The 13,952-nt window shown below is 43.9% G+C and overlaps 1 protein-coding gene across 1 annotated transcript in view; it reads right to left on the bottom strand.

The window, feature by feature from the left end:
• fgf11a (fibroblast growth factor 11a) overlaps positions 1–13,952 on the bottom strand; it is a 79,677-nt gene that overhangs the window by 14,668 nt on the left and 51,057 nt on the right. Inside the window, exon 3 of the mRNA XM_078291758.1 lies at positions 8,987–9,090. Coding sequence (XP_078147884.1) covers positions 8,987–9,090 — 104 coding nt within the window. The remainder of the gene's footprint in view (positions 1–8,986; positions 9,091–13,952) is intronic.

Genomic DNA, 13,952 nt, shown 5'->3' with positions numbered 1-13,952 from the left:
CCTGGGGACAAAGTGGAGCAATGACTGATGACTGACAAGACATTATTATTATTTGGTCGATGAGAAATTGTCAGATGTCACCAAACTATCAGCTTAGATGGAACATTGGTCCTGAATGCGACCCGATGTGTTTTTTTTTTTGTTTTTTTTTCTCAGCTATGGCTTCCAAATAAATGCTCCTGACAATTCCTGCTTGATATTTGCTCTCCACTATAATGACAAAAACACTGGGATCAAATTTGGACTCATTTATGCTAAGGTATGGAAAGTGTCACACGTTGCTATACCCAGTTGACACCCATGGGGAGAAGGGGGGGGGGTTGGGGAGAGGAAGGGGGGGGGGGGGGGGGGGGGGTGAGACATGATGGACAGCGAGACAGCGGCCGGGGAAGGGAGAGGGATCCCGGGGCAGCTGAGAGAATAAGGGCGCTTCAGAGGTGAAGGCGAGGTGAAGGGAGAAAAGGGGGGGGGGGGGGGGGCAGAGTGGATGTTGAGAGACAGATGGATACACGCAGCCCCATCTGGGCGCTCGCTGACTGCAGCTGGACTGGCTGGCGTCGGTATAAAAAAAAAAAAAAAATAGTTTCTATTCGTGTATGTTATCATCACAAAGTCAGACATCAATTATTATTGGCCACTTTACAATCTGGTGACAGCAGAGACGTGGAGTTGCGTTTTTGGACCACATGGATAAGAGACAATTGTGGAATTTTTGGCAGCTTGGCTGAGCCAGTGTTAGCGTGGAGGACAACGAGACACAACAATGGAAAGAAAGCCAAATAGCCGACTTGATCGGCATTTGGGGAGACCCTTTAATTCAGCCAAAACTCAATGGCTCATACTGTAACTGAAATGTGTTCAAAACAAGTGGGAGAAGCATAGGTACAAAATCCAGTGTGACGTCTTTTGTCTCTGCGCACTATTCTGTGTCTTTTCAACATCGCTGTCGGTTCATATTGGATATCAGATATGGGTTACATCCTAGAATAGATATGATCCAAAGAGATCCGATATGAGCAGGAATTTGGAATAGAGGATGAAGGCCTGCGGTGTGAATGTAGCCTTTGCATATCCACAGGGTGTAGGTGAGGTGGAGGAGGGAAAAGTGGAGTGATGGGAGGAAGAGGAGGAGGAGGGAGGAGGAGAGATGACGGCGAGAGGGGAAGGGTTCAGGACGAGGAGGCGGAGGACACAGAGGGGAGAGAGGAGAAAAAAGGGAGAGGCAGAGGAGAGAGGGAGGACAAGGACAGCAGATAAGGGACACATCAAGGCGGGGAAATGTATTCTGAATAAAAGAGGTTCACGGGGTGAGGGGAGAAGCAAGGGAGGAGGAGGAGGAGGAGGAGGAGGAGGAGGAGGAGGAGGGTGGGAGGGAAAGACAAACCACGAGAGAGGCCGACAGACACAAATGGCCAGACGGGGAGCGAGGCGGACTGACAGGCGGGTAAAAGCTGTACAAGTGAGAAGAGAGGGAGGGATGAAGGGAGATGGAGGGAAGGAGGGAGGGGAGGGGAAAGAAAGATGAGCGTGGCGGCGCTGTTGCTCCCAGCGGGGCCGTTATGTTCGCGATGTGTCTGGGCCTGTCAGGCCATCCTTCTCTCTCTCTCTCTCTCTCTCTCTCTCTCTCCCCCCCGCACTCTATCACTCCTCTCCTCTCATTTTCCCATTCTCCCTCTCCTTCTTTCTTCCTCTCAACACAGCCGACAACGATCAGCCCTGTTTGTTATTACTATAGTGGTAAGATCCAGCCGCCTGTCCTGTCACTCAACTTGCACACGCACACACACACACACACACACACACACCAAGGAGTGTGAGGAGCCATGGCCTTGCATACAGACACACACACCCCTATATAACATATGTATACACACCATGCAGCACTGTATTGCTAACACCATTCATATATGAGAAGGTCAAATATGTTTGTGTGTGTGTGTATGTGTCCATCACATACTCCTTTGTTAATGTCTTCAGAGACTTTGTTGCCAAAACACTAAAATTTGGAAAATTACCTGAAGATCAACAACAGTATTTAAAAGGTCTCAATTTGTTGGGAGAATTTAAATATTTTCTTCTGTCTTTTTGTTTCTGTATAAGAGTTGATATAATCAATTTTCAGTTGAACTTGCTATATAAAACAAAACATTTTGAAAACTCAATAAAAATATTATTGAAAAAAGTCTCATTTTGCCAGCCAAGCACTTCACTTACCTCCTATTGTTTGAAAAAAAATAGTACTACGGTTTGTCAATTGTTAAGCTTTTCATCATATCCTAAGAATAGGTGTGACTTTTTCCTTGAATGGTGAATATCTCATTTTAGAACAAAACTCTTTATTTTCATCCTGACCTCACACATTTGTATGTAAATGGACCTTAAGTGACATTGTTTGCTCCATTCTCTCCCTCACAAATGAAATTTCCCAAATTCACATATCTTGTATACAAAAAAAGAAAGAAAGATAAGAAAGATAACTCAAGAAAAAGGTATGAGCGGTTGACGAGAAGGAAGTGTGTTATTTTTCTTCCAGTAGATTACTTTGCGGTGAGGTATAAATTTAGCCTTACCTCTCTCTCTCTCTCTCTCTCTCTCTCTCTCTCTCTCGCTCTCTGTTTCCATCTCTCCTGAGTGTTAAGTGCACAGCCAAAGTGTTACTTGAGTGATCCTTAAATATCTCAGGGCTAAAGTGGGATGTTTTGGCTGCCTACTCCTCGACTGAGGAGGGCGCATCGACGCTCAAGAGGGGGAAGAGTTCATTCCTCTTCAGTGAAATAAATTCCTCTCTTCTTTTTCTGCCTTGTCCTGGCAGGGGCTCCTCCACTTTTGTGCTAAGTGTGTCTGTGTGTCATCTGGTTAAACGGAGACATGAGGGGAGTTGGGGGTGTAGTGTGTGTGTGGCGTCAAAGGAGACAGATCCAAGAAACAAAAAATGAATCAAAATATCGAACAGTCTGACAAAAGAGAAGTTGAATACATGTTAAAACAATTTTGTCTTATAAGAGATGCATCTGTGTTTCAGGCTGTTTAATTGGCTTAGAAAATAATCCTTAAGTATATTAAACATTTGAAGCCATATTCACAACCAGCTTTAGCCGAGGTGTCTTCATTAAATTAAATGAGTTGATTAGATGAAACTTTAATGATCCCTGTGGAGAAAGTGGGTCGTCGCAGCAGCAGAGAGGAGGATGCAGATATCAATAGAACAAACAGCGGAGTATTACAACAAAAGAACGTATAATGAGAAGAACGCAACAGATAAATAAATGAAGATAAATGACGGGGGCCAAGGAAGGCCAAGCTGGGAAAAATACTTTCCACTGTCGGCCATTATTGGCAAACGCACAGTGAGGAGGAGGTACTTCATTTCAAATCCTTTAAATAAGTGTTGTAATTATCTGCCTGTGTGTGTGTGTGTGTGTGTGTGTGTGTGTGTGTTGTGGTCACACAGTGATGGTGTGTTGGGCTTTGTCTGCCACAAAGGCCCATGAAAGGTTAATGCTGAGTAGCCACTGGAACACTGCAGCCTTCTTATAGGAAAAGGTAAAAGGAAACAGCGCTCCACCATGCCATTGCCCTCTTTCTTTCTTTCTTTCTTTCTTTCTTTCTTTCTTTCTTTCTTTCTCTCTTTCTTTCTTTCTCTCTTTCTTTCTTTGCTTTTCTTTCTCTCTTTCTTTCTGGGGACAGGGAGCTGGAGCTTAACTAGTTTTAGTTTTAAGGAGTTTTTTTTAATATATATATATATAATTTTTATTATTGCTTGAATTCACACTGAACTTCTCTCTTTCTGCCTCTCTGCCTTGTTCTCTCTCTCTCTTCCCAATAACAACTAGTCTAAATTCAACTGTCACAGCCTTGTGGAGCATGAACAACTCTTGTTATCATTATTTTGATTGCTATCATTGTGAGGAAGGTGTGAGGTAAATTAAAGAGATTTACACTTTTCTCTAAAGGAGAACATCATTGTCGATTAGAGTTACAGCCCATTTACTTCTATCTACATCTAGTTTACATTTCCCCCAATCATTTGTTCAATGCACGCTGTATGTAATTAGATTTTGTAACATTTACTTGCTTTACAGCGTTTTTAAAATACAAACTTTACGTGTCAAACCTAGCTTTAAATGAGCTGCTGTCCCGGCTAACAAAGACGGCCTAAATAAGAAGACATGGATGTGACAGTAAAGTTTGAAAGGCGATGTGTTATTTCCTGGAGGAGACTTCCATTTCTTCCTGTGGGTGTCAGGTGATTGACAGAAAGCAGAGCATAATATAATGCAGAACAGATATGAAAACACTCGACTCCAGCATACGATAAAACAGAAACTTTGACAAAACCAAATTAAAGCTTCATGTTTACTGTTATTTACTGTGATGGATTATCTAGCTCGGGCAATTCGCAAGTCTGTGGAAGTTGTTTTTCACACTGTACGAGAATGAATGGCAGCAAATGGTTTCTTCTGAAGGGAGGAAAATGAGCGCTGATATCTGCAACTATGCTGACTGTGTCCAGACACCAGCAGGAAGAATGGAAAGGAGAGGGGTAAGCTAAACCATTGGGACTAATTTAAAAAACACTGGTATTATCCTTTAATGAAAAACAACTTTAAAAGACAGGGAGACAGAGAGAGAACCACACTGACATTGTAACTAGTCCATATGCTAATACCAGATGTCAGTATGTTCAGTACATCTTTTAGTTAAACTCTCTTCTTCAGAGTGAATGTCAGTGCAGGGTGACTACAGGGTTCTGATAGTTACATTTAAGCCTTTTTAAGATCATTTTATTGCCAATTTAAAGTCAAATTTAAGACCAATTACCCTCCAAAAATAAGACTAAAGAGTAATTAAATAGCTGTATCACAGTATATGTCTGCACAACCAGGGATATAACCGAATTTAAGACTCAACGCCAACATGTAACTGCATTAAAGACCATTCAAGGCCTTGATTTTAGGTAATCCAACTTAAAAACAGGTCTTTAAGAGTTCTTTAAGGACTTGCAGACACACTGCTGTGGAATGACAGATATCAAAGTCTTCCAAGCTCTCTTTTTTCAAACATTTGGTATACAATAAAGTATGTGTCCATGCAGATGACATTAATTTGAAATATGTTAAGTGAGTGGCCAAACTACATATGTTTTGGATATACTTGCAAGATATATGATGATGATATAACATCTAAAAATGTCCAGTATCCAAAGTACATTTTGAATGACTGTCATCTACATGTACAAGTACAGTTTTGGCCAGTTTTTGTACATTGTACACATCTTTAAACACAACCTGAAGTAGTGAAGTGTCCTTTAACAAAGAAACTGAACCCATGTCTACTCATTTGTTACAAGTCCCTCAACATGATCTCAACTAGAATGATCAGTGCATTGTCCTCAATTAAACCTCAATTTCAATGTGTTTAAATGCCTTTTCTGCTTTTTAACATGTTTCCCAGCAATCCAACAAGTTGGTACATTCTAAAGGGGTCAGCACCGTGTGTAGGCCACTGTGTTTTCATCCATTAACTCCAACATATTAAACCATTTCCTCAATCAGATCACTATTATCCCATTAGATGAAGTCCATCCCTCCATAACCCTGTCAGTCTATTGATTCAGTGATGGCTCTTGCTGCCGGCGTTCATTCCTCATGTTCACGTTACGGTCGTAATGCTTTGTAATGTTTTCACAAGTCGATGAAAAGCGTTGGCGGGTTTACGGATCGACGCCATCGATCGCGAAGACTCTAGAACACGCCGTCCGGAGTCTTGATCCCGCCGCTGTGACGTTGCGTTGCAACCGTACGTGCTCAAATTTTCACACAGAGGTTATTTCTTTGACTGCTCGCTAAAAAATCCACTCGTCCTTCAGGGGATGACGCAGGGGCCTTGTTCCCTACACATGCTAACGGTTGCATAACAGGGTGTTACGGCCCCGCGCTGCCTCTCTCCCGACCCCGAAGGCACCGAGCGCAAAAACATCCCTTCCTCCGCTATTTCTGGTCTCCCTTTCCTCTGTCTTTCTGTCTTTCTCTCTCTCTCTCTCTCTCTCTCTCTCTCTCTCTCTCTCGCCTGTCCTCACATTCACGGAGAACAATAGCAGAGCAGGTACTCTAAGGTGAGAGGAAGGGGGGAAAAAAAGGAAATAGTCCCCTCTCCGCCTCCTCCTCCTCCTCCATCCTCCCTCCCTTCTCATCTCAGAGGGATTTTCTCTCGAACGTTTTTCTTCTTCCCCTCTCTCTCTCTCTCTCTCGCTCTCTCTCCCTGTGGTTCTTTCCCTTAGTGAAAATGGGTCACCTTTCTTCTGTCAGGAGAATGCCGGGGTAAGTATAACCTCTACAGTTGTGTGTGTGTATACGTGTGCATGTATGTGTGTGTGTGTGTGTGCGCACTGTGTTTTTACTATCTGGTGGGGTTCCAAGCCCTGAAAAAGTCACTTGCAAGGACCATTTTCTGGGCCTCATTAGGGGAAAAGTTTTCGGGGTTGGGGTTACAGTTAGGTTAACATTAGGATAAGGGCTAAGTTTAGGCATGCTGCGGTGAAAATGAAAAACTGCCCTAGGCTTTTATGTAGTAATACAGCTTAAATCACAAAGTGGGGTTGCAACAGAGAAGAACATCCCATCCCCATGAATCAAGATGCCGTTGGTTCGCCTTTTTTTGCCCGAATTAAATTCTGGTGTCAGGTACGGTCAGCAGCGAGTGAGTGTTCCATCCAGAGAAACCTGAACTCACCAATGTGGTTGAACCTGCTGCAAAAAGACTGTTTTTCACCCTCTCCACCCCTAAGAAGAAGACATTTAGGTCCGACGAATGTGCAGTGTGCTGATGTCATGTTACATGATTTCCGGGTAATGAAGTCCTTCAAACTCTCAAAAAATTCAAACGTTTATCTCTCGCTGCCACTTGGGCCCGCCAAAGTGTGAAGTTGCCTAGTGCAGCATTAAGGATTAGGATTAAGGAAAGAGGTTAGGAAATGTATGCGAGTCAATAGAACGTCCTCACAAGTAGAGCAGCAGAAGGAGGACTTTGTGGGTGTGCGGCTATGTGCATGTGTGTGTGTGTGTGTGTGTGTGTGTTGTAGTTTCTATGCTGATGTTTCATTATTCCACCAGATAGGCAAGGTGTAGCATGTAGAAAACTTGAATCTGTGGCAGTATGCATGCAGGCGGCGCTGCGTGGACTTTGAAGTGAGCGCACCGATGCACTTCAAACAGGATCTCACACACTTTGCCTGCGCTCACAGAGGGAAAAGGGGGGTAAAAAAAAAAGAGCTTTTCTCTGCATCCTGATAAAGACTGCACTCTGATCCATTCTTCTGTCTTACTCTTCATCTATCCTCCCATCACTTCTGTGGCTCCTCTCTGCACGTCGATATGAAGAACCTCTCTGGAAGCACTGTAAGAGGTATTTCACAAGGCGTGTGTGTTGCATTGTAGTGCAGCCGAAAGTGCTTCGTGTGCATACAGGCACACTCATGCTGCATACACACATTACATGAGAGGCAGTATAACACACACGCCTATCCATCCATTTTCTTTGCCACTAAGAGCAGATGTCGCCACCTCGACCTGCCACTGGTACTGTGTTAGTGAGTGTGGACTCACATTAGGTAATCACACAACCACCCGGAATCAGTATGGAGCACGCTTTACCGGATATCCCGCCTTCATTTAGTTCCTGAATGGATTCAACCAATCAAAAGTGGGAGCTGCTACACGTAAACAGTAGAAACCCTGGAAACACACGCTGTCGTACTCAGCTTTGACTGTAATTAAACTTTTACTGTATCCTGTAGGCAGCAAACCAACGCGTCTACTTGTCTAATAAATGCCACAAGCACAATTCCTGAAGTGGTTTTAGAAACAAAGGGACAGGAAGGATATGAATGTAGTTCCGGTGGGGGTTCCAGTTACATACTCCCAAGTGGAGGTTGCCCCAGAGTTGAATCCTGATTCAAAGCAGTAAGCACTGAGAATGCACATTAGGTGACTTGATTGTTGATAGTGCACTGTGAAAGCACAACATACTAAATGATGTATCAAGTTATTTGTAGCCTGTGATAGCAGTGATTTGTAGCAGTGGTTTTAACACAGGTAATTAAAAACAAGCATGTCATTTGTAAGCTGCAATGTATTTGGCTCTGTGAAACCAAATACAAAAGCTTAATTTGCCAATCCCAAGATTAGAACCTGATTGAAAGTCCTATCAAAAAAAAGCCCTATCAAAGGAGCTGAAGCACCAGTGTGGCTACCTGAGCTTATAGGTACTGTATCTCTGCATGTCACATCTGTACATGCACACAGTTTGTTTTTTTGTTTTTTTGGGACCAACAGACCAATCATACCAACTGACCTACAGAGTGACTTAAACTAACTGGTGGTGGCAGCTAAAAAATCTGCACAAATCCAATAGTTTTTTGCAAGACACCATGTAGAGTGATGTCATATTAACCACCTACCATGTTTTTAGGTTAATAACTTATCACACTATGTTGTACATCATAATGATTTGGGAAGACTACAAACACAGCTGATAGCTTCACACTGAATTAGAACAGTCCAGTCAACAGGCTGAAGCCACTAACTAGAATAAGAAAAATGTAGAGACCTATTTCAATCTTGCTGTGACCCATATTTGGGTGCTGAGTCGGCTTTGAAAAAGCAGCATTAAACAGTGTGCAAAGGGTTATCTAAAGCCTGTTTGGTACTCTAAATGTAATGGTTTGTTGGAAACTTGGAAAATAAGGTTTCTCAACTTTCATAACCCAGCGTAACTCAAGATGTAGTTCTGTATTACAAACAATACATCAGCAGCAACATTTAGAATGCATGTCTAGCTGTCACACGCTGCCTGTACCGCCTGTTTCCAATCAACTCAATACAATACAAGCAGATACAAAGCCAGCGGCAGGGTGACAGTATTTCAACCCGGACTGCCGCACATCAGACCTACTGTACCGTATGTGATAATCAAACGGTTGCCGTACCGAAGTGTAGAGGTAGCCCTCGCTGTTCATGGCAACGTAGAGCCCCGTCTTGGTGCTCTGGATGGCCACTATCCTGAGCCCCACAGGAATCAAGTTGAACTGCACTGCAAAAACAGAGAGGGGATGGGGGTTGGAGGAGAGAGAGAGAGGGAGATGGAGGGGAGGAGGAGGAAGTGTTAGAGCAATCATTCTTTTCCTTAAACGTTCATAGTGGTTCCTCGCGGCATAAAAAGACAATTGCTTTCCAGCTGTCTCCTATTTCATCCTCCCAATTGTACAGTATATCTGTCAGGTGGGGATGTGAAAGTGTGTGAAAGAGAGAGAGAGAGAGATTAAGAGAGGGAGATTTAGGAGGAATGAAGTCGGGTTGCTGGTACACCTTAGGTCAGACAAACCCGGGAGTGACAGTACAGAGAATTCCCTTGTTGGGGAGAGAGAGGGGGAGCGAGAGAGAGAGCGAGAGAGAGAGCAAAGAGGGAGAGTGCATAGCTGAGGCGAGAGCTTCAAGAATACATTAGAAAGTGACATCTCCCGAGCCTGCTTTGAATTAATTTCCCCCCATCCCGACACAGTAAACAACACTTTGTAATGCAGTTCACTGAATCCCTGCCTGTGGAACCTTGGATTTCTTATGTGCATAGCTCTCCATATAAACTAACTTCAACCTGGCCACTGGACCAGCGCTCACGTTGTGTGTGTGTGTGTGTGTGTGTGTGTGTGTTCGAGGCAGTTTTTTATGTGCGGGGTCGCCTGCATATGTGCACATCATTTGCTCGCCTGCTTTTATGTGCATGCATGCGCGTATTTATGCCTGAATTTCCATGCATTTCTGAATTTGTGTACTGTCGCACGCGTGCGAGTGGGCGTGTATGCACGTGTTTGCATGGGTATGAGTGTGTGTGTGTGTGTGTGTGTGTGTGTGTGTGTGTGTGTATCCTTCTCAAGAGTCTTGAGCGTGGGGCCTGGAGCGCCCTCTAAAACACAGCCTTATAAGATGTGACACGGTAAGTTGAGTGATATTGACAAAATGGCCCCTAGCTACCGGCCACGGTGCGGTCACATCGCCACAACGACCGGCCGCTACCGTGACGACGGAAGCGCCCGCAGCGGTCGATTGGATCAAGGGACAGAATGTGACCAAGGAGAGAACCGAAACAGACGAGATTCAGAAGTTTGAACACACGACAACTATTACGAAAACCTGCCTAGTATGTTTTTTTTTTCTTTTTCAATTTTAGAGATTTGACGTGAGCAGATAGGGGTTCAGTGTCTTGCTCAACGCCAGTTTGACAGGCTGTGGATGGACACACACTGGCTGGCAGGGATCGATCCTGTGACCTTTCCATTACGCAACAGTCTCGCTAGCCACAAGCACCACTCTGCTGCCTGTTCCTTCAAATCTGCATGTCTGAAAGGAGCATACAGGAAGCAAATTTTCCTTGTCATCTCATCATGTTTGCCTGGTAGCTTACATAACGCCTGTTACTCACAGTTTCAGCCGGTTTATTTGTCAGTGTTTGTAGTATCAGGTTTGACTCACGGCTGCCAATGACTCCAATACAATAAAAAATGTATTTAATGTCAGTCAAAAATGCCGTCGTCTTCAGTTTGTCTGTGCATTGTAATTCCATCATGGTAAATATTGGCCACCAACACTCTGAAACATGTTGACTTGCATTTGTGTACAAGTCTAGTGAGTTACAGGCTGACTTAGGATCAGCTTCCATTAGAATGCTTTATGTAGAAGAAAACAAAAAACTGACATCATTTTGGTGTAGTTTGGGGCATCTGAGAATGGTTTTTTTTGTGCGCATTATAAAGTGACAGCATGGGTTGTCAAAATGACAAATGCCTTATACAGATGAAAAATGAAGTCTCAAGAGCATGTTTTAGATTCATGGAGCCATTAGCAGCTATTAGACGAATCAATTTCAAATCAAAAGTTATGCCAAGGTAATGGATGGAAGTTAAGTTATTGGAGGAAGAGTGAAAGTCAATGCTCGCCACTGCAGATGGACAAAGGACTTGATAGCAGAACTATCTTTTAAGAGCGACTTGTTTAGAAGTACGAAGTCATTTTGATAAACTCAACATCCAGTTTGGAAATTCTACTTCTAATTCTAATTCTGCTTTCTACTGTCCACCACTCCAATGTAAATGCTTCATAATACAATCCAGGTGGTCCGAAAGTTGCACGTAACTCTCGCCCCCCACCTTCTACCCCACATCTCTCTCTCTCTCTCTCTCTCTCTCTCCCTCACTCTCTCTCCATCTTCGGGGCCCTGCTTCTATTTGCTCTATCGATCCCTGCATCTCAAACAGTCGGTTTCGCAAATGAACAAGGTGTCACCAAAGACCATGGCCGGGATGACAAATAGAGCAGAGCACACATTGCCTCCCTCCTTCTTTCCCTCCTCTTTCCATTCCACTCTCGTTTCTCTCGCTCCCTCTCTCTCGCTCTCTCTCTCTCTCCCGCTTACATACACATGCACCGACACCCTCCCTGGGGTGTCGATGACCCCCCGGTAACCCGATGTACACACACACACACACACACACACACACACACACACTGTACTGCCCCCCCCACCCTCCTCTCACTTTCCTCCTCTCTTATCTTTCGCCAATTACTTCTTCCTTCTCACCCTTCATCTCTCTTATTGTCTTTCGTCTCCCCTTCATCCCCCCTCCTTTATCTCCCCCTCTCTCTCTCTCTCTCTCTCTCTCTCTCTGTCTGCATCCATCCTCCCATCCCTCCCCCTTCCAAAATAGAGAAAGAGTTTGGATCCTTTCTCACCCTCAATCAAAAGGAGCTTTGCTTATCACATGGATTACACAACTCCCTGCCTGGATAATAGGGCTGGCCCGTCTCTCTTTGTTTTCTCCTCTTTTTCTTTCATCCTCCTCTCTCTGTCTCTCCCTTTGACTCGCTCCTCTCTCTCTTTTTCTCTCCTTATGTCTCTCACTCCCTCTCTCTCTCTCTCTCTCTCTCTCTTCCTCTAGACACCCGGCGAGTCGCAGAGGAGACCGCTAGATTAATTAAAAGTCTTTTGAGTGAGAGACAGAGAGAGGGAGGGAGGGAGGAACGAGGAGGAGAGGGGAGAGAGCAGAGGGGAGGGAGACGGAGGCGGGAGGGGGGTGTTACCGAATCAATCCCACAAGTCAATTTGAGGCCTGAGATCATCTACACAATAAATAAACAAGGAGAAAGGCGAGATGGGGTGGGTGGGTGGAGGAGAGGAACAGCGGGGCATGGAGTTAAGCTGTGCAGAGGGCATCTATGGGCCCGTGCTGTTTGTTGCTGCAGTGCAGTATTGTATTGTGCAGCGCAGTCGGCCTCCACGGGGACGAGAGGAGGATTAGACCCGTCCGCGGCAGCCAGCGGCCCTCTGGACGGGCGCCGGTCATTCTTTACTTCTTGTTTGCGCGTAGCTGATTGGATAACAGCATGGTGATGCGATAGCCGCCCGGGTATCTAAAAGTGAATTGTCTTTTTCACCCCTCTAAATTGCTTTTCACTCATGTTAAATGAGTTGTAAAGATAAGACATAGCCCTGGGTACTATATTATTGTTATTTTCTTGTTTTTTATTCTTTATTTAATCAAGTAGGGTCATTGAAATTGACCTCTCTTTCTCAAGAGAGACCTGAGGACAACATTCATAAAGATGGCAAAGAAAATGCAGAATATGATTCAGTCACATGTTCCAGCAGTCAAACAGTCAGCAACCCACGGGGACATACATTCTAAAAAGCAATTGCTAACATTGTAGAAAATGTGAAATATCATTGCTTTCAAATCATTGCACAATCAATTGTAAAAAAACAAAAAAAAAACAGCCCTGGTACCATATTTACTGGACATAACAGTGTTGTGCTGAAAAAAAACCCAATATTAATGTGAATAAAAGTGGACCAAGGATAGAGCCTTGTGGAACGCCCTACTGATCTCAGGAAAGCTTGCTTTAAACTTTTGTACTATCTGGTGGCCCTTTAACATACAGTAAGATGGACTACATTTAAGGATAAGTTCCGTGTTAAGTTATCCCATTTGTCACTTTGATTAACCTTAATATCTGCTATTGGCATTACATTGTTTTAGTGCCAGTTTATGCTTTCCTTGCCACTCCCACTGACTTCAATTAAATTGTCAAAATGCATCGAAGCCCCCCTTTGAAGCGTTCGTTCAGTTTATGTCTGCATGGGTGCTCCTTTATTGCAAAATCCTCCATCATCTAATTGTCCGCCATGCTTGTTTACTTGTGTTTACAGAGCCGACATTTAGGGGTTACAGTAATTATGACTGACTTTGGATCAGCTTCAAATCATATAATCACCTGGGCAAAAATGGATAAATTGACCTCATATCACTTTTTTAGGGCAGTTTGACCTATGTCTGATTTGCACGCCCTGAAAGAATTTCCCAGCAACCATTGTCACAGTGATGAACAACTTCCACAAATGAAAAATGAAGCCTCTTGGAAGTGTTTTAGATACACTTTGGAGGCCCTGGGAGTTCAATTCAATTCAAAATCTCAGACGAGGCAATGAATAGGACTGACGTTAAAGGGGGTAGATGGAGAGTCATCTGTAGCCGATGAAGAGGAGCAAAAAACCCTCAAAAACCAATTATCCTCTGAATGACCACGATGAATCATTTCCTCCAAGCCCAGAAGGTAGCTTTGTGTGTGTTGTTTTAGTCTGTTAAATGACTAGGGTATTAGCTGTGCTATTGAACCACGGAACGTCATTCTGCTGTGAAAATCAAAGCTCAGTGTGAGCATTAGCCTGGCTGTCAATCAGTCCTCATCGCCAGGATGTTGCTATATGAGGGATGTGATCTTACTCACTGGTGACAAGTGTCAGATCACTGAAGTGTCTGTGGCTTAGAGTCACAGTAAGAGGATACATAAGGATACATAGATATCAACTAGGGATACAGAGATGCCAACACTGGTATTGTTTCT

Source organism: Centroberyx gerrardi, chromosome 23, assembly GCF_048128805.1.
Source record: "Centroberyx gerrardi isolate f3 chromosome 23, fCenGer3.hap1.cur.20231027, whole genome shotgun sequence".
NCBI classification, from domain to species: Eukaryota; Metazoa; Chordata; class Actinopteri; order Beryciformes; family Berycidae; genus Centroberyx; species Centroberyx gerrardi.
Note: the sequence above shows the minus strand (reverse complement) of the source record. Positions and strands in the feature narration are given on the sequence as shown.